General features: G+C 32.4%; 2 protein-coding genes across 4 annotated transcripts; both read right to left on the minus strand.

Moving 5' to 3' along the window:
• LOC133186740 (membrane progestin receptor gamma-B-like) lies at positions 1 to 9,487 on the minus strand. 3 transcript variants are annotated; one of them, XM_061322025.1, is made up of 2 exons: positions 9,387 to 9,487; positions 1 to 4,264 (listed from the first exon to the last, which is right to left on the minus strand). In XM_061322025.1, the coding sequence occupies exon 2, from the start codon at positions 4,246 to 4,248 to the stop codon at positions 3,271 to 3,273; it is 978 nt and encodes a 325-aa protein (XP_061178009.1). In that variant the 5' UTR covers positions 4,249 to 4,264; positions 9,387 to 9,487; the 3' UTR covers positions 1 to 3,270. The 3 variants fall into 3 exon arrangements, with proteins under 3 accessions (XP_061178009.1, XP_061178008.1, XP_061178010.1); XM_061322024.1 differs by lacking the exon at positions 9,387 to 9,487 and adding an exon at positions 5,979 to 6,036; XM_061322026.1 differs by lacking the exon at positions 9,387 to 9,487 and adding an exon at positions 5,491 to 5,564.
• A 4,839-nt stretch (positions 9,488 to 14,326) lies between these two features.
• On the minus strand, positions 14,327 to 25,508 carry LOC133187221 (succinate dehydrogenase assembly factor 3, mitochondrial-like). Its single transcript, XM_061322576.1, has 3 exons — positions 25,369 to 25,508; positions 15,799 to 15,919; positions 14,327 to 15,117 (listed from the first exon to the last, which is right to left on the minus strand). The coding sequence occupies exons 1-3, from the start codon at positions 25,473 to 25,475 to the stop codon at positions 14,941 to 14,943; spliced, it is 405 nt and encodes a 134-aa protein (XP_061178560.1). The 5' UTR covers positions 25,476 to 25,508; the 3' UTR covers positions 14,327 to 14,940.
• Between the last annotated feature and the right edge of the window lie 609 nt (positions 25,509 to 26,117).

Here is a 26,117-nt window from a genome sequence, read left to right on the forward strand (position 1 = left end):
TACTTTTACAAAATTTATTACAATATTTGCAAAGCATAACATAAAATTGAAACAAAAAATCAACAAGGAACATTGCAAAGAATATATGAGTGCCAAGCCACAACTACAGAATGTCATTGCACTATACAATCAGTGTGGAACCTTAACTATGCTTGAATATACTGCATTCTATAACTTTACATAATAATAAACTGTCTTCAACATTCTCTAAACCTTAGTACATCTGTGTTGATGGTAAAATGAAAGGATTATTCATATACCTGACCATTATTTAAGAAATATTGAGTTGAATATTGTCCACTGCTAAATGTTCATATTCTACTGAATATCTTTATAAGCACGTGCAATTTAATTTTATCACACAGAGTATTTTTAAAATTTGTATATTCTAACTGTTGGTCTCTTGTGAAAATGATATAAAATAATATGACTGAAATAAATTATAATAAAAAACAAAACAAAATTAATATCCAAAAAAGTTCTGACAATATATATAACTCTTTGGTCAATATATATATATATAGAACTAAACACATAGATTTTATACATCAATAGACACTCTATTATTACAAATGAAAAGTTTTAAGTATTTAGAATTTTATTAATAATTTTTGTGTTAAAATTTTTAATAAGCAGCATTTTGCCTGAACAGAATAATTTTCAATATTGCAAGTGAAATTTAATTTTAAAAAACACACACTTATTACTTAATTGCATGAGGTGCTTACCACACAATAACTACAGTAACATTGCTTACCGGTATGATTTCATGAAAATTGATTCAATTCCAATTTGAATACCAGTGTTAATATTTTAACTCTTTGTTCATATTAAGAAAAAAATGGTCGTTATAAAATTAAGACACTGAAGTTTTAGACAGATGCCTAACTGGTAAATTTCAAGAGGAAGGGGGGAAAATGCCCTTCTCTGAATCTCTTACCATTGAAACAAAATTTATCAAAGAATACACTGCCATTTGTACAAGATCAAAAATTATAAAATTAAGCCACATATTCTTTCAAATGCTGATTTTGTTTTCAAATAAATTATGCAAAAATAAGTCTATATATAAAACCTCTAAGAATATATATTTTTTTCTGGTGCACTCAACAAGACCATTATCTTTTTGAATAGAATTATTAAAGCACCACAGTTTCAACATAATATTCAGCTTGAGTAAACTTGACAATATCGGTTAAACAAGTATTTGACCTCCTGAGGACATTCATATAAAAAATCTGTCCTTAATTTAGTCCCTTTTTCTTTTTCAGATTGCAGGTAACCTTTGTGAGTGAATATATGATAAACGTACACTTCAACACTTGGTAAAATGTTTCAAATATCTAGACATTCAGACAACAAGCAAAAAAGTTGAAACAAAACTGAACTGGTAACTCCTTTTTTTTACTTCAAACAATAAAATAATATCTGATCTCAAAAAAAAAGTCCTGAATGATTGAACACGGCTATGAACTTATGAAAACAGTTTCTGAAAGACCTGAAATGTGTGAACAAGAAAGTAAAATAAAATGTATGACTTTAAAATATATATTATGTATATTCAGAAAAATACACCAATCAGCTGAAGTCGAATAGCCACATCTAAGTACACATTAGTGAAACTAAAAGTCATATACAATACACAATCATGTAAATAAGAAGGCTTTGAAACAAAAAGACAAGTAAACAATACACAAACATGTAAAGACAAAGGCAGTATCTAGAAGATCTATAGTTGTCAGCTGTTCTAACATAATTGATAAATCGCTAAATGCAAGACTTTTTAAATACTTTAATACATGTACATATTTCTGTAGGAACTTTGCAATTGGAAATCTATTTGAATGGTTAAAAAAAATCTTAATAAGAAATATAGCTCTTATGTCTGCCAGTTACAAACTTATATTCCTACAATTGTAACATGTTGTAATGATGACATTCTGGGAGTGTTGTTTTTTTTTTACATTAAGGTTTCATTTTGCTGAGAGGAAGTATTTTATAACACAAGGACATTATGTGCTTATTCTTAAAATCATCCATAGCAAAAAGACCATTTCTGGAAACTGATTATATATAAAAATATGACATCATGTATATATATCACAGTACTGCAGCACTAATAAGTGTTGGTCTTCCACAATCAGATGCATGAAGTTCTTCCACAATATTTTTATGATATAGGTACAAGAGATGAAGAGTCTATCAGTGGAATATAAAAACAGAAAAAATTTGTACACTTGGTGAATTCCTCAAATATTCTAAATTTTATACTTGCAGTTTGATATGACGACACAAATTTAAGGATAACTGTAGAAGTATTTTTTTCCACATGGTATTTATTTATATTTAAGGAATAACTGTCTAATTTTTTGGATTCATGATGTGATCAATCGAGTGGCTTGCATGATAATTTGCATAAACGCCGAAGGTGTTTATGCATAAAATTATCACGCAAGCCAATCGATTGATCATCGTCATGAATCCAAAAAATCTGACAGTTATTCCTTATATTTACATGCTCCTGATTCTGCAAATTCCCGTGCTAATAGCCCCGCTTCTGTCTCTATTTTTTCCCGCCCCGCACGTGATTTTTTTTAACCGCGCCTATCGATGAACCAGTAGATTTATGTAGAAATAAAGTATTTTTACAATTTGTAATTTTATCTCGGACAAAGACATTGGAAATGTTAATATAATGTTATATATGTAATGTAAGCAGTCATAAATTTAATGTACTGAAATTTGTCTCTGTATGCATCAAGTACATTTAAGGCATATAATGGCAATCTAATAAAAATGTGTAATTTTCTTTATGCAGATTAAACAGAAATTGTGACTCCATGGAATTATGACCCATTGGAAAAAGTACTTTACAGTAAATAATCAATTTCAGTTTATCAATACATGTATGTGCAGAAATTGTATAAAATTATTATATATTACCGGTATAAGCCATGTACAGGAATGTCATCAATTATATAAATTTGTGTAATATCCCTCTCTGTTAACTTACAGTTATATATGAACACAGCGTACACAAGAATACAATGTTAATGGGTCACATGCAGTCATTCCTTAGATTTAAGAAGTTTTTTCATGCACAGATTTACAAAATCACCTAGTATGTATACATTGGTCCTTGATTGTTTATCATGAATAGAAAAATAAGCCATGATAATCTTGTTTAGTTACAATTACACATAGAACTTACCGGTATATAATAAGCTGTGAACATATTATGAATCAACAGGAAAATATACAGCCTCAGTATCATTTCACCTTATGGTGATTTAACTTTAACTTAATAGAGAAGAAAACAATAACCAAGGTATTAACAGTCATAACTGACAATATCACGCCAATGGTGCTCCAAGCAGAGCTGAATTCCCACTGGCTTCCATTAAGGTGATGCCCACGATCTTTCATGTCGTACAGAATAGCCTGCATTTGGTCCATGGCTCCTAGAATTGAGGATACATGAAAGAGCTGATGGCTGTGGCCAATGATATCAAAGCGGCCAGGGATCAGCCTCTCAGGTAGGTGGGTAGCATACAAAAAAGCAGCGAGGACAGCAAAGAAGAACTGCCGTCCATGTATGAACTGGGACTGAAGTGTGCAATCTTCAGGGCTACAGAACAGAAGGCGGTAAACAATTGGGATACAGTCATAGCAGTACAGCCAGGCAAAGGCACCAAGGCGCAGCACTTTTCTAAGAGTGGTTGGTGGCATGAAGCGAGTTTGGCAAGACACCATAGTACAAATCAGGCTATTAACCACAGCAATATCTGTATAATGTTGTCCAAACCAGGTGTCTTTCAAATCAGATGGAAAACAGTATGCTCTGTAGGCAATGGCCACCCCAAGACTGAAAATACTCAAAGCACCATAATCCATGAAGAAACAGATATGTCGTGCCAAAGTTGACATGGTATTAAAGGTGTGTGCTGCAGCACTAGCCAAAGGAAAGATGATGCAGACAAACATATAACCCAGTAGTGGCCATGTGTAACTGTCATGCTTGAAGTCCAGTGTCTCTGAGAGGTCTCGTAACACCCACAAGAAATACCAAGATGGCAGGAAATGGGTCCAGAAGTTGAGTGTCTCATTAGTTGCATCAAACACACTGAGAATGCACTGGATTGGAGTACTCTTGGGGTGCCTGTACCCACTAATGATGAAGTGTTCGTGGAAGTGCTCTGGCACCTGGTGGATCTTATAGGTGGGGCCCGAGAGTCCGCTCGATGCCATCCTGGTCAGCTTCACCCTGCAAAATATTACACATATTATATATTTGCACTCCATGGTTATTATCCCAATAAAATACATCACAAAACATTCATTTTCTCTGTTAGCACAGACAGACCGTGCCAAATTATAGTACATTGTACATGATCATACATTATTCAATTTGTATGAACATCTTGTGTTAATGAGTAGCAAAAGACATCATCTTCCAATGATTAAATGTAAATATCAACACTGTCCATGATAAATTCTCCTCTTGACTGTGTTCGAGAATATGTCTTTGAATCGGATTATTTTTTCTATTTATATTATGTAACGAACATTAATCAGACAAACCACAGCACAGTGATTATCAGATCCTTTAAGCATTATTCCAAACTATCTAGCTTGAAGTGGAATAATTCTAAAATCAATATTAAAGTACATAATATTGATTCCAGATTAATTCTCTCAACTGTGTTTAAATTATTTTATTTCATTAATAATTCTTCATCGAAATCTGAGAGTTTGAAGTAACATAGTTTAATAATTTAATCCCACAATTTCCATTCATCAAATACGTACATTATATAAAATTTTAAAACCAACGAAAGGAAAATCAAATTCTCGCATGCACCGAAACTTCTGGAAAAAAATCAAATGATGAGTAAACATTAGTCAGTATTAGAGAGAGACATTACTAGATCAATAAATAAATCTACATCAAAGTTTCTTCCCAGTCTGGGAAGTGGGGATCAGTTATAGGAATCACCCACAAATATCTATATATATATATTAATAAAATACATGCAAATATCAGGCAGTCAAACTCATTTAAAAAAGCCTTGGGCTACAACACACTTATGAGTCACTTTATTTGTAGCAAAAAATGGACAAAATACACACTACTGTAGGCTGATTACCTGTTACATTGAAACTTTTTATATATGCATTAAATTTCACGATCTTCAATGAGGGGAGTTTATCCCCCCTCCCCTGTACACAAATCAGTTTGTCATTGCTAATGAATATAAAACATTCAATTAACTTTTTCCAAGGAGATCCAACCTTCTGCCCAAAACATGACAAGTACATATATATACCTTCCTATCTGTTATCACTGTAACTCGAATCTACACCCACTCAACAACATAATCTTCTTATGCTTCAATTGACTTTAAAAAACAACACAATTTAGCCCTAGCTAGATAAACTGACATTAAACAGGTTATATAATCTCTGTTGCTAAAGAGATACTATACATACCTGATTTAAAAAATCTCAAATTTTATGCTCCACTGAAATGAATAATCTAAATTTGTAAACAGTCACACTTGAGAAATTGCCAGGCATTTCTCAAAAATAAATCTAGAAAATATTGAAATGCCTGAGGGAAGTTGTACAGACCATGCCTATTAGTGAAGTAGTTCCGTTTTTACTTGATCTGTAGTTTGTTTACCCTGTTAGCTTCATCATGACCAAACTTCCTTAACACATGGGGCGTTGTGAAATCTACATTTATATATCTCAATGAAACTAAGAAAAGGATGTCTTACCATGAAGTATTGTCTAAACTTCTAGATAGATGGATAATGAATCTCCAAGTCCCACCTAATGAGGATGCTCGTACAGATAAAGGATGCACTTGTACTCTAAGTAGATCCTAATGGACTTAGATTATTCTACAAGGTCAAGTTTTAAAACTTTCTCCAATGTATTTCAGATTACCTGAACTAATTAAAGAGCAATCTTACCCCATTCTTTTAAACACCATATGATTATCCAGATTTATTGTGTAATACCAGGACTACCTTGGAACTAACCCATCTCTGTCTAAAAAGAAATGCCAGTCTAGCGATTTTATTGGGATCTAATGAAGCATTCAGGTGAGGGTTGCCATAATACAGTGTCACCATAATACAACTCATAATATCTATCTTCCACATGCTGACGTACATACATGCAATACACAAACCGGTGAAAGTTTTAAAGTTACAATGGGGTGATTTATGGAAGATTTCAAACATAATGATTTAAAGCTTGTACAAAAAGAATCTACCCAGCAAGACATTTAGTGCCTAGATAAAATATTGAAACTAAAATAATATGTCTTATAGAGATGGCCATTGTGAAATTATCAAACAAGATCACTGTACACATAACCACAAAGCTTGGTAATTTTCAACAGAAAGAATATTGAACAAAATCAATGCACTGAGAGAAGAGATTGTATAAATATTGCGGCAAACTCTGCTAATAAAACAATGTGACAGACCCAAGGCAGGTCACTGATCAATGCATCAATGTTGCCTCTCAAGTTCACATCGATGCTTTTCACTGCTGAAGACAGCCAAAATAAATATATCAATCCACCCTTGCGCATCTTTTACTGAAGAAAACCCTTCATACAAACCATTCAAAACAATTTTTGAACCACTGGCACTAGCTCTAATGATATCATTCACGATTTCTTCTAGTACAGGTCATGATGTCTGAGGTTTTGCTGTGTTTTATGTTCAGAGAGACTACATGGTTACAGGAAACAATAAATACACTGTGTTCCTACAAACTTTATACAGAAAATACAGAAGAGGAAGCATACATCATCATTAATGGGTTGTTATAACTAATACACATCTACATCTAATGCAATAAAAACCCTTCTAACTGCCAGATCATACAGTTTAGTACAACTGCAAGGAATTCTAGGTCTGTTTTATGTTGACAAGTACTCACGCACATTATCTGAGTACCTATAGGAAGATTACTAACTCTTAGAATCTCTACAAATGAAAAGTACATAGTATGTATAACTAAATGAAACAGAATTGAATATTTCCCTCTTTTGCACTAATTATCAACACTTAACAATTCCCAGTAACAAAATTAGAAATAAGGGGTACATCATTGTACATAGTGAAATTAATATTATTCTTAACACTGTTGAATGTGATACAACGGGGCAGGGCACTTTAAGAGGGCAGGAGGGGATGAGAATCTAAAATTTGATTTTACCTGGCCTTATGCAAAACAAATCTAAATTTGATGTGCATGAAGATTGATGTGGTTATTCAAAAATAAGATGTAGAGCACATGGCACATTTTCATTCACAAATAACAGCAGTAATTTTTGGTTTCTTGGGCTCAGTAACCCATTGATACCACAATGTGCCCATCACAATCAATTACTATAGACACGTAGAAGTGCTTCTTACTGCTAATTATTTAACGCTTTACTGATTATGAAATTTTTCAAAAGGAAAAATACAAAACATTCAGACAAAATTGGAAAACAAATATTTATTATTCTAAATTTTCTAATCGCCAAGTGGGCAACTTGAACGTAATTTGAAGTCCCCCACATGGAAAATTAGCCCCAGATGGGGAGTGAGCAACTGTTAATTTCAAACCCCGCGAAAATCATCAAAAGATTATCCGATCAGAAACGCATATCAAACTTGTACTTGTGTGATGAATATATGACTTAAGAATGTTATACTTATTTAGACCATATTGATGTGTCATCTAAAAGGTCTCATCATTGTGTATTGCCTAAAACTGGTGATAAATGTTTGTTTTTATAACTAAAGGGGCTGTTCCACGGAACTCCCCATAACAGTTACATTCCAGGAATATACGGAAAAAAGCAATAATTTTTTTTTTTATAATCATTATTGATTAAAATTAATCATTCTTTTGTGACAAACAAATATATGAATGATTACAGGATATTTTGAATTCGATGATAGCTCAAATCGCCTGCATTTTTATTACAATCAATACAAAAGTAAACATGAAACTGCCAATTGGTGACATGTACATTGGTTACCTAATTTGTTTCTCTGCAGAGGAAATAATAACATAATTTTAAGCCATAATCTAGAGCTGGTAGAAGAATAGAAATAAAATTCTTTTTATCGTAAATGATAACCTCCTAGCTCAGAATGCCTCGGCTTTTATATTTCAAACACTTCAAGAACAAGGAGATCGGATAATCCTGCAACATCCACAAAAAAGGGAAGTTTACTTCTTAAACAATAAAGTATGTTACAACAACTTTACCCTTAACTTGACCAACAAAAAACTAAATCAGTAAATGTAACATTCTACCAAATATGTCAATTATACTTGAAAAGTGCCAATCGATATGTACATGTACTTGAAGACTCTGAGAAATGTTTTGTGATAGTTGAAATAACTATGTGAATTTAAATGTAGAGCAGTTTTAATAGCCAGCGCAGCAAGCGGCGCAAAGAGCCGCTTGCACTAGGAGCTCTATGACAACATCTGGGCAAAGAAAAATTACTACTGTGCACATTCATTCAAACATTTTTTTCCGCAGTAATTAACCTCTGGACCCACAATGCAACACATTGCATCTCGTCGCAAACTAGGTTCTCACGGTAACAAGAAAGTTCAACAAGAAATAAACTAACCTTGATTTAAAGAATATTGCAGATAAATAGCAGATTAAAAGTTCTCTATTTAAAATTAGCATTGTTCAGGCTTTCGTTTGATAATAAATGCAAACTCATGTGACGTCAGAGTCTAGATGTACCAAATGTTACGTGGGGACAGAGCTTTAGAAGAGACGGATCTAAATTAAAACTGAATAGGTATCTGTGCTCACCTAAGTGGTCGTATCGTCAACATATTATAATGTGCTGTTGTATATACATTCTGGAATGTAGAGTATTTACTATTTCACAAGAACACTATATATGTATTTGCAAACACAAGGATGCTTCATGTGCATGTTCTCCTGTGACGTCAAAAGCAATTTTACTGAAAGACATGGTTCATTCAATCTGAGAGGCTTTTTTTTTTTCTTTTACACTGCACGGTTATATTTTTATTTATCAATGAAGACCGAGCCTCTTCCTGTTTTCCATGGCTGCCGTACATTTGTAAAAAGAATTCGATTTTTTTAAATTTCAGGTATCTTGATGCATTTAAAGTCTAATAATTATCATCTATTTAATTCTACTTTTAATGCAATCCATGGTTTCAATATTATTTACGCTTGAAGTGTTACATATCAATGTCTGCAGTCTGTAGTCTGACATTTTTCCAGGATTTTTTTGGACAGCACTAGCACTTCCACGTCTATAAATTTTCAAGCACTTAATTATTTCAGTAATAAAAATCAAGTTTTCACTTACCAAACCTTTGAAGCAAGTAAAAGATCCACAAGAATGTCAGACTCTGTCCATTCCCCTGGAAAACTCACGCCAATACACCGATTTCACCGTTACACGGCGTGGTTCCCTAAGCGAAGGTTCCTGCTTTGTGGTGGAACTAATAGACGGAAAGATATTCTTTACACGGTGGAACTAATAGACGAAAAGATATTCTCTACCCAGAGTTATCGTTCCCGCTAAGCTCCACTAATACTTGTTGGGCTCATTTGCTAGTCCAGTCGCTGCCGTAATGGCTAATGTTAAACAATAAAAAATTTATAGTACACATTAGAGAAACTAAAAGTCAAGTACAATACACGATCATGTAAATTTTAAATGCTTTCTTTGGTTGTAGTATGGGAATATCAATGTCGCAGCTGTTGCAGAAAAAAATACATAACCCGCCTAAGCGGCTGCGCCTCGGTTGACAATGGTTTTCTTGGGGTGAAAATTTTCAATGTTACACTCAACTACATGCAATATTTATATAATAACAAATTAATATTTTGCTTAAACGAATTAGTAAAAGATACTGCTGCGGCCGTAATACGCTTTCGTAGTAATAACAAGAGGCCCGAGGGCCTAAACGGCCACCTAAGTATAATACAACAGTTTAGATTATCCATAGAGTATAAAATAAACTGATAAATGAATCTTTGTGGCTCAAAAGCAAGAGAAATAGGACGATCAGGATCAACAAAATGATTAGTCTAATTTTCAGTAAAACAATTCATGAATTAAGTTCTAATCTGTCCCCCATTTATCACTATCACCATGCAGACTACTAACAAACTATTAGTGTTTCTGTAAGTACTATTTCTAACCCAATTTCATAACCTTTCACATTGGCCTCTCTTGGTCCTTGAAGAACAATTAATAAAATAAGCTATTTTTGTCTCATTTTTATTTATCTATTATAAATACAAGTCTACTAATGTCTTGATCATTATAACTATAGAAATACTTTTTGTATTATACAATAAAAATTCTTGCATAATTCACTTATTCCATTGACCTTTCAAATGCATTATTTACAGTGATTTTAAAATTATCAAAAGTGAATGGCAAAGGGGAATAACTTCTCTCAGTAGAATATAAATTAATAAAGCCTTGGTCAGGACCAGAACACTTGACCAAATGGTCCAGATGTTAAAAAATCTGGTAAAAATACCCTTGCTTATTAAAACTGTTTGCTTTCGATATGCCCAGGAGCAGAGATTTTCAAAGAAACAATGCTTTTTCACTACAGATTCAACACAACCCTATCATAACACCAGAAGCCATGTCCCAGGATCATGAAATTCAAAAATTTGAAGATGTTCCCTCATCATCATAACTATACAGTTGAAGATTTTAGTTGAAGATTTTCAAAGAATTAACACATTTTCACTATATTATCAATAGAACCAACCCCCAACCCCCCAAGAAACACCAGAACCCCTGATCCTGGGACCACAAGTTTTCAAAATTTTGTAAAAAGCACCCTTGATCATCATAACTATGCACTTTGTGTACCTACTCAACACCAAGGTGCAGACAGGATTATTTAATATAGAATTAAAGGCATTTTCACTATATACTAGTAATCAATAGATTCCCACCTTAACACCAGAACCTCTGCATGACCCAGGGGCCATGAAACTCACAATTTTGGAAAAAGCACCCATGCTCGTCATAACTATGTACTTAGTTAGTTTGTTTGATACCCGGGAGAACACATTTTCAGAGAAATGCATTTCCACTGTATTATCAATAGAGCCCCGCCCTAACACCAAAACCCCTGATCCAGTGGCCATGAAACTCACAATTTTGGAAGAGACAGCCTTGTTAAACATAACGAAGTACTTAGTCTGTTTAATACACAGGAGCAGAGAATAGGATTTTCAAACATTAATGTATTTTCACTATCTAATCTATATAGCCCTAAAACTGGAGCCCCAGACCCTGGGGCCATGAAATTCACAATTTTGGAAGAGGCACTCTTGCTCATCATAACTATGTATTAGTTTGTTTGTTTATATAATACTCAGGAGCAGAGAAGAAGATTTTCAAAGAAACAATGCACTATATGATCTATACAGCCCAACCCTAGCACCAGAACCCCTGACCCTGGGGCCATGAATTTCGCAATTTTGGTAGAGAGCTCAATGCTTATTACAATCATGCCATTAGTTTAACTGCTTGATGTCCAGGCGTAAAGAAGAAGATTTTTAAAGTTTGCATTAATTTTGGTGATTTTAGCCCCACCCCTCCGGCCCCAGAGGGACCATGAAATTTACATTTTTTGTTCCCCTTTACCCATTGATGCTATATACCAAAATTGGTTGAAAATGGTTCGGCGGTTTCAGAGAAGAAGCTGAAAATGTTCAAATGTTAACGGACGACACACATCGCACGACGACGGATGAATCCAGATAGCAATAAGTCATCTGTATGGCATGTCAAACGTTGCAACATTCGGTCTTTTCCATTTGTATTGTATAATTTTCCATTTCTATTGTAAAATTTTCTATTTGTATTCTATAATTTTTCATTTGCATTGTAAAATTTTTATTTGTATTCTATAATTCTCTATCTGTATTGTATAACATTTTATTTGTATTGTATAATTTTTATTTGTATTATAAAATTTTCCATTTGTATTGCATATTTTTTGATTTGTATTGTATAATTTTTTATTTGTATTCTATAATTTTCCATTTGAATTGTATACTTTTTTATTTGTATTCTATAATTTTCTATTTGTATTGTATAATTTATCATTTGTATTGTATAATTTTCCTTTTGTATTGTATACATTTCCATTTGTATTTAAAATTATACCATACAAATGGAGAATTCAACAATACAAATGGAAATTTATAGAATACAAATACAAAATTATACAATGCAAATGGAAAGTTATAGAATACATATGAAAAATTATACAATTCAAATAAAAATTATACAATACAAATGAAATACATATACATATTTTGCTTGGCACTATGGTTTTTGTAAATTACCATGGTTACCGATCTCGTGACCCTTGACCTATTTTTCAAAATTGTTCATAGTGCCGGAATACAGCATTTTTTGACATTTAAGAGGTAAGTATATGCTGTCCAATGTTTGTCATAAGACAGTATGAAAAATACCTGCATTACAATTCACTTGACCTTGACCTTTGACCTACTTTGCAAAAAATTAACCGGGCAGTTTAACTGAAATAATGACTTTTGAATTTAAAGAGGCAGGATCTTGATAATTAGCATTTATACATGTTTATGAGCTCATAATAATGTGCTTTGAAACTGTATGATATTCATTTACCACACAAACATATGTTTAAATTCGATGTCAGTCTAAATATCCAGCCAAGTCCAATCTCAGCCGATCGATTGTGATACGGTCATAAGCACTTGCATAGGCATGGCCGTAGGAACCGGGGACACGGGGGGGGGGGGATATATAGAATACTATAGACAACATAGCTAATATATTTACTTGTGCCCCCTCAATAATAACGTCTGATGACCTTTATTTACTTTTTTTTTCTTGTTTGTCAAGGAATTTTTGGTAGTTGATAGTGCCCCCTCCCCCCAAATGAAAATCTGAAAATGTATGGTTATGCCCCCTCCCCAAACTGAAATTGCTTACTACGGGCCTGATAGGTCAAAAATTTTTAAACTTTACTTTAAGCTGGTTACGTTTTTCCACGAGCGAAAAATTATCGAACGGGACAAAAAATATAACATACCATCGATTTCGAGTAATCTCTCTTAGCATCAACATCAATTCACCTTAAGATTTTACTCTTCTTTTTTTTTTTGAATGTGTGTTTCTTAATACGTGTGCATATTGAAGCCCAGTATTTGCCTGCAGGGCCAAATTTTTAGCAAACTAGACTCTATACTTCATTGGATGAAGAAGCCTCAGTGTAGATCTCTGAATCACTCACTGCAGCCCTATACTGTATGTGAGGGGACTGTTGTCTCAACTTACATACATGTATTACTACTAGTATCCTTGTGTTTCCCTTATGAATATTTCCTAAAGAATTATATGTATTCTTTTGTTTAATTTTGTATTAGGAAAGGAGAAAATTAATGGCTAGACAGGGAATCGAACCCAGGACCCCTACTTTATTTATCAGGTGCTCTAACCACTGAACTGCTCTAACATTAAGCCATGTCCAGTCCACACGACACGACCCAAGGAACACATTGTCACAGGCCCGTAGAATGCAGGGGGGAGGGCACTTTTTTCTGAGTTTAGTATTTTGTTAAAGTAAATTTTTTTAAGATGCTGTAAGGACAAGCACTGGGAAATTCAAGGATTTGGACAGTTAATTAGGTGGGGGGTTTTTCTTGCTTGTCAGATTTTTGGGAACTGCCCCCCCCCCCCCCTTTGAAACCGTTGCTACGGACCTGACACATTTTCAAATCCTAGGCACATGGCACCATATGTACTGTAATAGTGAAGGATAAAATTTATTGCTGGGCCTGGGAATCATACTAGAGACCCCCGCATTCCTTATCAGGCGCTCTAACCACTGAGCTACACAGGCCGATATCCACGGTCCATACAGCTCATACCGATACAACAGAGACCACTTTTAGTTGATCAGCTCAAGAATAGCTTTGGATTTGTTGAGCTAATATAACAATGTTAATCTTATCATTTCTCTTTCTTAAATATAAATCAATTTCTTATAAACTCAACAGGATGACATATATTTAAAAGTCTTGATCATAAACAGCTCATTACATACAGGAATTAACTGACCTGGTGAGATCTGCTGTCATTTCCATACATGTATACAAGTATACATTGGGTATTTTTATATAAATGTTTATTTTCAATATAACATCAAAACATGTTAAAAATTTTGTAACACAAGATCATACATATACAATTGAATTATACATGTATAACGCATGATGAAAATCTTGCATCAGAACAAAATATTTCTAGACCATCTTTTTCATAATTTTTTTTTATACCCAGAGCAAATAAATAAATAAGTTAACATTATACAAGTAATGTGTTATACATTCTATAGTGTAACATACATGTATCTTGAGATCTAGCCTTGCCTTTGCAAGTAATGGGGAGAATGTTTTATCCTGTGAACAAGTACAATGCATGATAAAAAAAAATTAAGGAAAAAAATAATATTGCTGAATTACTCTCACAACCTCCTTTTAAGCCTCATATCTTTGTAGTATCAACTACTGGGTCAAACATATTTGTTGTCCTTTGACCCAGTTAATAATCGTATAATATTATAGATCATGTATTTACCCTCCCCCCTCCTCTGCTATATGCTAGTACCCAGCACTGATCACACAGCTGTACTTTTTAATATAACTGTTAACACATGAAAGGTATCCTTTGCTACAAAACATTCTGCCAGTAAATGAAACCATCATGTTTTACTTTTCATCTCATATTCAAATACAAAATTTAATTTCTCTCACTCAAGTGAATATATGAAAAAAATAATACTGGAGTACATTATTCTGAACACATCACACTATTCAATCACAGATGATTAGCTTGGTGAGCTGCCCTCTCCTTCCTGAGGATTTTTTATTGCTTTATGAAGTTCCAGTAATTGATTCGCCTGGTCGTCACTGAAATGGTCCACAAAATCTTCACTGAGATGTGAGCCCACAATTTGTTCTTTTCTACGAGCTGATAATTGTTTTCCTAGAGACAGGTAGTATTTCTAGACAAGAAAATTTCAAAAGGATGCATCATTTATAATTAAAAAATATATAACTCAGTTAATCTTCTCTCTGTAGTATAACATCATTCTTTTTCAATCATGATATAATTATGTCATGTAGTAATCATGTAACATTTGTATAAGTATTTCTAATTTCCCATGTAATTAATTTTTCTGACCAGATAAGCTTTACATTGATGTCATTTGATGATAACCAAACATAAACTTTACATTGATGATAACCAAACATCTAGTGTATTTGTACCTTACAACATTGTTAAACATTTTTATTCAGTTAAGGACATATGCAACGTAGTTTGAACTTTATTGTCTTTTTCCCTGGAGTTGAAGAGTTCCGATACTGAAAGGAAGTGTGTGCTACATTTTAATGTCTATATTTGCTGTTGTACACTTCTTCTAAAACAAGTTTGGATGAACAAAACATTTAAAATATATGTTTAGTAATTTTTGTGTATTTTTTGTTGAATTATACAAGAATTTTCATCAATTGATATCTTTTCAAAACTCCTGGTAACGCATGCTGATTTTTTGTCAATGAACATCTGATGGCACTATAATCTTAAATTAAGAATATCTTGGAAAATTATCAGTAGGTAAGGTACGTTGCATATGTCCTTAATTGTAATTTAAAATAAACTTCAATAGACATCTTGAACTTACAGTCCATTCCTGCATGAACACATAAGCCTCCGCTTGATTGACTTGTTTGTGTCGCCTAAATTCATCTTTAACATACTGGTCTCCCATAGCTCTCATCTCTAATGGAAGGCTTCTATGTAACCTGAGTGTGATGAACAAAAAATTCCTTGCTTTAATTTATAATAACACGAGCAAATAAACTATGATAAATACAACACTTCTCACACTTTGTTTTCCCTTACATTGTGAATGACATATATCAAGTTTGAGGTTTAATCATATATAAAAATGATTTTAATGGTGTTCTTTTGCAAAGTATGGTTGAGTATATGAAAACTGGTTCTATCCAAGAGTTATTTACAAGACAATATATAAACATGATAAAGCAGCAATGTTCAGCAGGTTAGGATCAATTGTTAAAATGGGATATAACAGCCCGTATAGAATAAAATATAAAATTATGGACTATTTAGAAGGGAGACATCACAAATTATCAGGTCTGAGTAGGTTTGTCACCCAAGGACACTTGCTCTAAACCAATCAGATTGACTGTATTATTCTGAAGGATAATAATATCCTGAATGGGATATTAATTTACAGTGCAAAAAATCAATAGCTATAAATAGGGTGCGTCTTTTTACCACAAGGAACCACAAGGTACCACAAGGAACCACAAGGATACCACAAGGAACCACAAGGAACCCAAGGGATACCACAAGGTACCCCAGGGACACCATATACAACCTTAATTATTCTAAATATGGTTTATATGCACTTGTAAGTTAGAGAAAAATGTTTTTGAAAGGCAATTTAACACTTTAATTGTCTTAAATATAGAGCAGTTATCCAAGTTAAAAATTTAAAAGTAAATATACTTATTTAAGCTAAATTATGCATTTATAGTTCAGAGGAACAGTTAAATTATTGTATCTTTTTATGATGTACAAAAAGTTAATGGTTAATTGTGTATTGCAGTAGTCAATACACAAACCAAAAGTTGATATCCAAGAAGAATCCTAATGATAACCCCTGTACCACTAGGATAAGCCAAGGTACCTGAAAGAAAATCCAAATGACACTCAATTCAACTTTTAAAAAATCTTTTCATGGTTTAAATGCACTTGTTAATTATGAATTATAACTGTTTATTGTATATTTGTATAATACAAAACATAAAGAATAAAAGAACCCCAAGGGACATTTAGGACCATGATGAAATCCCAACAAACAAACCCAAAGAACCACTTAGATTAATAAATGACATTCCATTCAACCTTAATAAATCTAAATATGATTTATGTTCCTTTGTTAATTACAAAGTAAACTGTTTATTGTAAATATAATTTTTTTTAGGTCACCTGAGTCATTCAGTTGACCTACCAATTGTGATTTGTTTATGTTTGTTGTTCATTGGTCATAAAATGTTGAAATTTTCAGCTTCTTTTGAACCACTGAACCAATTTTAACCAGTTTTATGGGTAAAGTTAACCAGTTTTTATAGGTAAAGGGAAACATGAATTTTGAATTTCATGGTCCTTGACCCCTCTCCCCTTCTGGGCTTGAAGGATGGGACTAAAACCATCAAAATACATTGTATATGCAATTGTTAAAATCTTCTTCTTTACTCTTGGAAATCCAATAGTCAAACTGTTGACATGAATGTAATAAGCATTAATTGAGCTATCAATTGTAAAATTTGTGGCCCAGGGGTCAGGTTTTAAGGTAATCTGGTGAAAAAGCATTATTTCTTTCAAAATATTCTTTATTCTAGGATATTAAATTAGGCAAACATGTTACCAGTAAATGCATGGTGTGATGCATATATGAGCAAGGGTGCCTCTTACAAAATTGTGAAACTTTATGGCCTGTGGGTTAGCTAGGGGTTCTGGTGTAGGGCGAGGATCTATTGGTAATATAGTGAAAAAGCATCATTTTTTTGAAAATCTTCTTTTGAAAGTGCTTACAGTTGTGTTGAGAAAATGCATACGGTGCCATTTTCAAATTATTTCTTTTAAAACCCCTTCTGCCCCTGGTATTTAACACATAAAATAAATTATTTATGTCAGAAGTGCAACTATAGATGATTTGGGGGGAAAAACTTGGATCCTCATTCAAGTCTAGAAAGTATGAAAAACTACCCATAAATGGTTTACAGTTTCCAAACAATGAAGTGCCTTTAATTACAAAATAAAAAAAAATGAGTGTGTTATAAATTTAAGATGATGTTTTTTTGTAAACATATCAGAAGTCAGGAGCTAGTGCAACAAAATGATCAAGGTTAAATAGAATCACTTCCAAATCTTGTATTAAAAAAAATAACACTTTCAAAATTCTTTTTTTGCCTGATTTAGTTTTCAAAATTGCCTTATATAAATTGATATTAAGTAATTTGTTGGGAATTAATTTTAACACATCATTTATTAAACTTTCTACATGAGTTAAATTTATGGTCTGACTGTCTGTATATGATTAAATTTTTGGTGGAGATTTGTCTTTTTAAATAAAAAGTTCTAATTTTTCAAATAAAATTCTGTTAACACTGGTTAATAAAAATTAATTCTGAAACTTTTCTATGGATTTGTGTATTCTATTGATTATATACTTAAAAAGTATTCAACTAGAATGTATATATACATATTATGATCTTATAATTGGAAAAATATGTTAAAACAAACTGAATTTTCTCCAAAATTTCCAATTTTTGAATTCACACACCTTATATATCCAAATGTAAGTAAACAACAATAATTTCAGTTAATTTACTAAAACTACACTGCTTTTGAAAAAATTTCCTGGGTAAAAATCGCAGGAAATAAACTAGAAAAACTAAATATATATATATAAACACAAAAACTTTTCTCAACAAAACATTTTCGTTCATTGTTTTCATAGCATTTATTCCTTAATACAATATAAAAACAATCATGTACATGTAAAAAGGAAGTCCAAGGTTGTGAGTTTCTTTGTTATGGGAATGCATGAATTCAAACTTATTAAATTTCTCTATATTAGATTGATACATTCATTAAAAAATAAATCATCATGCATTCATGGCATTGTATGAATGTCTATAGATTGTACGGAACATGATCATCTCAATTAAGAGAAGTTATATGGAATATAGAAATGATAGCATACATCTATTTTCAATGACATATGGAGAACTCTCTTGTGTACAAGATTTCTTGTTTGCTTGCATGCATATATCCACAATTTCAGGTAATCATCAGTGATGATCAACAGTTTTCAGTGATTAACTTGTGTATACGCAAGGTACACAAGGACTGGTTACACCATACCTTAGGTGTATAAACAAATGTAAAACTGCATGCTTGGTGATAAAATACCTGGGTTTTATATAATCAACAAACTTAATAAGTTTTTCTGGTACCATTTACATAGGATATAAGTGTCACTATATTTAGCTGGAAATTGTTAAATAAAATAATATGTTTTACAAAAATACCTGAAGCTGACACATTTTTTCCAAATTTGAGTCTTGTTTCTACTACCCTGGTACTTTCAACTTTTCTACAGATCTACAGTCTGCTAAAGATGGGCAATAATTTTGAAAATTGTTTATAAAAAATAAAATAAATGTATAACCCATTTTTTCCTGCATCAGTGAATCATATATGGTGCCTGCCATTGGTAAAATTAACAATATCAACTAAAGTTGGCCAAGGGTTATCACGATATTAAACTTAATTGATGAGAAACTAGCTGATTTCCTAAAAAAAATTTTGTAAACCCATTTTGAGGTAATTAAAAACATTTAAAAAAAAAATACCAAACTTTATGGTATGTGGGGAACTTGACAGATCTCCCTTAATAATGATAATGTTTCAGTCTGAATTATTTCTTTTGGGGTTTTTAAATAACAATTCTGAGAGTTCAAAAAAATTGTATGCAAAATTTTTTTAAATAATTTTTTATTAAAAATCCATGTGATTTTGTAAAAAAAAAAAAAAAAAAAAAAGTGAATGTGGATTCACTTCTTTGTGGCATAAAAAAGTCCACTAACTCCTTAAAATGGCTCTGCATGTCCCTATATATACCAATTAACTGACAAAGTCCCAAGATTCCATTTTAAACCTCAATATAAAGAAGAGACATATTGCTTTCATTTCCCATAAAAAAGTTTCCTTTGAGGGTTCAGGTATTGCAAAATAGGCTTTGTGAAATTACAATATTCCCGAATTTTGAAGAAAATGGACGAATTTGAGCATCTTCAGTTAATTAAAATATGAGCCCACCCCACGATCCAAAAAAAAATTTCATGGATAAAAATCTGATGAAACAGTTCTTTCAATATATAAATAAACAATTTATATCAGAGGTTGGGGACTATGCAAAATATTGAGAAACAGCTTCAATTTTTGACCGTTTTTAAAGAGTTTTTTCAGGATTTGAGGAAAATGAGGCAACTCATGACTTCATAATTATTGATACATGGACTAGAGAGAAAATTATGTCATTTTTAATTGGTATGCAGTCACTGAGGTTCCAAGTGAAATTTTAACATATTTTCAATGAAGACTGAGCAGATTTGATTCTTCAGAAATTCACAAGGCCAAAAAAGGTCCTATTAGTAAGTGAACTTTGTTCTCTAATAAATATAGATCTACAAAACTAACCATGCAGTTACTACCAGGTATAATAGATTGAGACAAGTAGCCAAGCTATTTACTATCCTATAGGAGATAATTTATTAATACAATATGTGTGAATTATAATTATTAAACTTGCATGAGAATGAATTATGATTTTTTTTTTTTAAGTCATATATGGCGTATTTTTGATAAGTTCAGACTAACTAAGATTAAAAAGATCTTTCTATTTGTTTTAATTACTTTATATAAGGATAGGACTTTCCTGTAAATTACACAATTTAAATCAATCGCGTTTCATAAAACTAACGACTTTTCAACTTTATACACAACCATTCCCCACGATAAATTAAAGTCCAGGCTTTTTGATATCATTGACGGCTGCTTTTTCAATAAAAATGGAACTCGTAAATATACTTACCTTGACATTGGTCATTTGCAAAATTATTTTGTTAAAAAACATTCTGATTGTACACACAAGTACTCTGAAGTTGACATTAAAAAAATGCTTGAGTTTCTGATTGACAATATCTATGTGGTTTTTGGAGACCAGGTCTTCCAACAATCTATTGGCTAGGAATTCCTATGGGTACCAATTGCACCCCGTTATTAGCAGACCTTTTTTTGTATTCATATGAAGCAGAATTTGTCCAAAATCTTGTACGTGAAAAGAAGAAAACACTTGCTGTGGCGTTCAACTCGACATTTAGATATATATCGACGACGTATTGTCAATTAACAATGGCTATTTTCATTCTTATGTCGATACGAAATATCCTGGTGAACTTGAGATAAAAGATACCACAGAGTCTGACACATCTGTTTCATATTTGGATATTTTACTTGAAAAAGACGTTAATGGTAATCTAACAACCAAGCTTTATGATAAATGTGATGACTTTAACTTTTCAATCATCAACTTCCCTTACTTATGCAGCAATATACCTTCATCACCTGCATACGGGGTATATATCTCTCAGTTGATTCGATACGCAAGAGCATGCTCTACGTATGTACAATTTCTAAAACGAGGTAAATTATTGACAAATAAGTTGATGAAACAAGAATATCAGCGGTCTCGTTTAAAGTCATCATTTCGTAAGTTCTATGGTCGATACAATGACCTTGTCAGCAAATACAATTCATCATTGAGTCAAATGCTGACTGACGTTTTTCATACTAATTGTTAGGCCATTATTTACACACTGAATTGTCGACGGATTTTTCCGTTATTTCCCGATCATGACAAGGAGCACACGGCGGGTGTGACCGGTTGGCAGGGGATGCTCACTCCTCCATGGCTCCTGATCCCACCTCTGATGTTTGGAGGTCCGTGTTTGCTCTGCTCCTATTTTGTATTGTATAATGGACTTTTGAGCTTGAATACTGTTCGTTATCTCCATATATTTCATATTAGAAATTTAAGGGTAAAACAATAATTGTTTTTTTTACTGACTCCGCATTTAAATATCAGACACAGTTTAAAGTCATTTTAACTATAGAAACATGGGGTTATTCAAGTTCAGAATCAGTGAAAATTTTAATTTGAACGTAAATAACAAATATCATGTTCAACTACACTCTATCTCGTATTTTTATTTTTTACCTCAGATATGCCGTATATAGTTTTAAGTATTAATGTATTTAAATGATGTAATTAAAAAATGCACATAAACCATATTTACATTTATTAAAGCTGAATTGAATGTCAGTTATATGGCTCATTATTGGGGTATTTAAGGGTATTCTTCAGATACCTAGGGTTTCCTTGCCAATCCTTGGTATCCTTTTTTGTGTATTAAAATATGCAATAAACAGTTACTATGTTATTTACAAAAGCATAAAACCATTTTTAGATTTATAAAGGTCCAACTGGGTGTCCTTGGGGTATTTTGGGATATTCTTCGGGTTACCCTGGGATGTCCTTGTGGTAACTTAAGGCTATCCTTTGGTCCTTTTGATTTGTGTATTGAAGTATATACAATAAACAGTTACTGTGTCATTTACAAGTGCAAATATAAACCATATTTACATGTACATTTATTAATGTTGAATTGGGTATCCTAGGGTACACTGGGATTTTCTTGTGGTACCTTAAGAGTATTATTTGGTTTTATGTGAGTGCCCTTTGGTTTTGCGTATTGAAATACACAATCATAGTTAAAACATGATTATTTATTTACACCGTATAAAATATTAAAGTTCTTCAAAACTAAACATGCATAATTGAGCTTAATTGTTTAATTAATTAATATTACTTATAAATTTTTAACTTGGGTAACTCCTCTATATTTAAGACAATTAATTTAAAAGTGTTAATTTGTCTTTCAAAAACATTTTTTTCTAATTTACAAGTGCATATAAACCATATTTAGAATAATTAAGGTTGTATATGGTGTCCCTGGGGTACCTTGTGGTATCCCTGGGGTTCCTTGTGGTTCCTTGTGATTCCTTGTGGTATCCTTGTGGTTCCTTGTGGTACCTTGTGGTTCCTTGTGGTAAAAAGACATACCCCTATAAATATTATGAATCCGCATCAAAATACGTAAAAAGGCTAAAAGCAAGAACTTTTGGTAAACAAGTTTTCCTGTATCCCCACTGTTTCAGAGATTGATCTCTCAGAAAAATCTCACAAACATCATGCAAGAGCTGGGGATAATATATTGCGACATAACAAACACAGAAGTAGTCCTTGGGCATTCATAGTGCTGGCTGAATGGTTCTGTAAATATTATATATTATTATATAATATTATACAAGATTATTTTCATAATTTTCATTGGCTGAAAGGATATCATGTGATATTTGTCCTTTTGCGATATTGAAGCGAAAACTTATCTGCAGAATATGATATCACACGACTCACCGTTCGGCTGCACCAAAGTTAAGTAAAAAACCTGATGTCATAATATAAGAAGCATGTTTTTACCATTGTGATGTAATGACAGCCAAGTCTGTTCAGTTAGGACTGTGCCAGATTATTCACTTTGAGTGATTATATAATATAACTATAATTATGGACTTCAGTGAACTATCAATATGTGGTTATAAGGACCCATGTCAAGTGATATTGACCATAGGAGTTTGCAATTTTATCAATAAAGTCAATAAAAATCACTCGATTGACCAAGCTCATGGCTAGGTCAATCGAGTGATTTTTATTGACTTTATTGATAAAATTGCGAACTCCTGTGTATTGACCTCAGACACAGAAATTGATAGTTTCGTAGCCTTGGTCGCTTTCACTTTCTATCTTCAGTCAGTATCACTGACATCGGTCCTTATAACCACATATCGACCTACACTGAAGTCCATAGGGTGAGTTAACCATGCATCAGACACATACCTTGCTTCGAACAACTTTAAGCAATAAACTTTCATTGAACCCAAGTCTCCTCATGTTTTTACTTGTTTCTGTCTTAAGGACATACGCAACGTACCTTACCTTCTGATAATTTTTCAAGATATTCTTAATTTAAGATAATACTGTCATCAGATGTTCGTAGACAAAAAATCAGCCTGCATTACCAGGGATTTTGAAAAGATATCAATTGATGAAAATTCTTGTATAATTCGAAGAAAAATATACAAAAATTACTAAACATATATTCTAGATGTTTTGTTTATCCAGACTTGTTTCAGAAGAAGTGTACAGCAGCATATATAGACATTAAAATGTAGCACACAGTTCCTTTAAGTATTGGAACTCTTCAACTCCAGGGAAAAAGACAATAAAGTTCAAACTACGTTGCATATGTCCTTAAAGGGAAAGATTTAAACTTTTTAATGATGCCGATTTTTATTTTCATGTTGTGATAAAAATACCACAAGAATGGCCTTGAAATTACGTCATATTTTGCATCATCAAAGGGGAGTAACCAGAATTTTACGATTTTGCAATTTTTAGAGTTGTCGTTCTTTTAAATAGACGTCAACGGAACGGGTCAGACCTAGGTAAAATTTATCAATAATTGATTATTTTACAGAAATTTTTCAAAAATTTTACTTCAATGTTTGAATAATATATTTTAGAGTTGTTTTTAACTAGTATGTTTATTTCACCGTACATTGGACACAAATTAACCATGCATTGAACACTTTCCGATGCATGGGTAATCACTTCCATTTTCATGTAAAACCCAAATGACAGCTGTTTTTTACAGAAATAAAAAATAGAAACTCTAAATTTTCAGTGAAAATACAAATAAGCGATATATGACGACTAGAAGTGGACTCAATTTATTTCTTTAAACTAGATGATGGTAACCCACGAGACAAAGGCGTGAGTTGCCATATTACTGGTACTGTAAAGCCTTTCTAAGGCAATGTGATGCAACTAAAATCTTTTCACATTTGTGGATCAAAAAAGTCATTCAAATTTAATTAGAAGTTCAATTTTTAAATAAAAGAATTGATAAAAATGTTTCGATATCACTCTTTTTGAAGCACAGAGATCAAGGTATGATATTTTTCTGGTTTAAATATCGTATGTCCGATGCATGGTGGATATTGTCCGATCCATGGTGAATTCTGACTTATTCCGAAAAAATCGGTTTTTAATTATATATTTTCTCAATAAATAGGGCGCGGTTGTGTCAAAAAATTATATTTTAACCACATACTACATATTAAGCTCCATTTTGATAATATTCGGTCGGTAGCGATATTGCTAGAACTTGTTGAAGTGCGAGGGTGTCCGATGCATGGTGAATTTACCCTAATTGTTTATTATTATTTTTTGGGATATATCTTAAACGGGCTATTAAAGGCCAATTGGGTGATTGGTCACAACTTCTGACAATTGATCAGAAATTTCATCTTAGGACTTTATTTGCCATTTACTGATAAAAATTCCACAGGTACGGTGTACTTGGATCTTGGTTTTTAAATATGTATGTATCTTACTGATATGTAATAAGGTACAAACATATTTAAAACCAATACCCAAGTACCCTTGAAAAATTATGGTGCTGTGACTCACCTTAGAATTGCTTTATACAATGTTCTCACACGGGAGACGTGCTCTGAAGCAGACATACTTTGTTCTTTTACTAAACTACTAGTTTTAATAGAACATTGCGTTTGCATCCAAAACTAGCTGAAAACGTTGGTACAAGCTCATAAACAAAGTCGTTTTCGTAACACAGGAAACATTGTGTAGAACCATAAATAGTAAACCATCAACACAAATTAATTTTATCCGGATTTAAACGAACGATTGCTCAAGAATAACATGTTTGATATAAACACATTTTCAGCGCTTTCCAAGTTTTCAAAGCCCATGAGCTTTGTGAAAAATGTCTGAATTATAATGTATGTCCGTTCGACTTGAAACGCAATCGTTCCCCTATTTCTCCTTCGCCTCGAGTCCTCTCAAAAAGATCAAAATTTCCGAAGTGGATAATTTCATACTCATTAAAATCACAGGAGCTTGAGGACAGGACCCCCCTGTTGAATTATCATTCAACAGTTCAATGACTATATTTGTGATATAATCCAAATATACCATCAAAAAAAAAAATTATAAAAAAATTTCTACCCCATTCTATATAGATTAAATCAACTTGTAGATACACAGTGGTTCGTTATGGTACAAATTAGTATATTTTTTTCTCAGTTGAACTCATTATAATTTTTCTTTTAGTCAAATATTGCATGTGTGTCAAGTTGTTGCGGAAATGGCGATGCTTTTTTTTTTTTTAAAAAAACTATAATTATTATTCATTTAAA

This window comes from Saccostrea echinata, unplaced genomic scaffold, assembly GCF_033153115.1.
Source record: "Saccostrea echinata isolate AGI-Se365-2 ecotype Australia unplaced genomic scaffold, CSIRO_AGI_Sech_v1 ptg000014l, whole genome shotgun sequence".
NCBI classification, from domain to species: domain Eukaryota; kingdom Metazoa; phylum Mollusca; class Bivalvia; order Ostreida; family Ostreidae; genus Saccostrea; species Saccostrea echinata.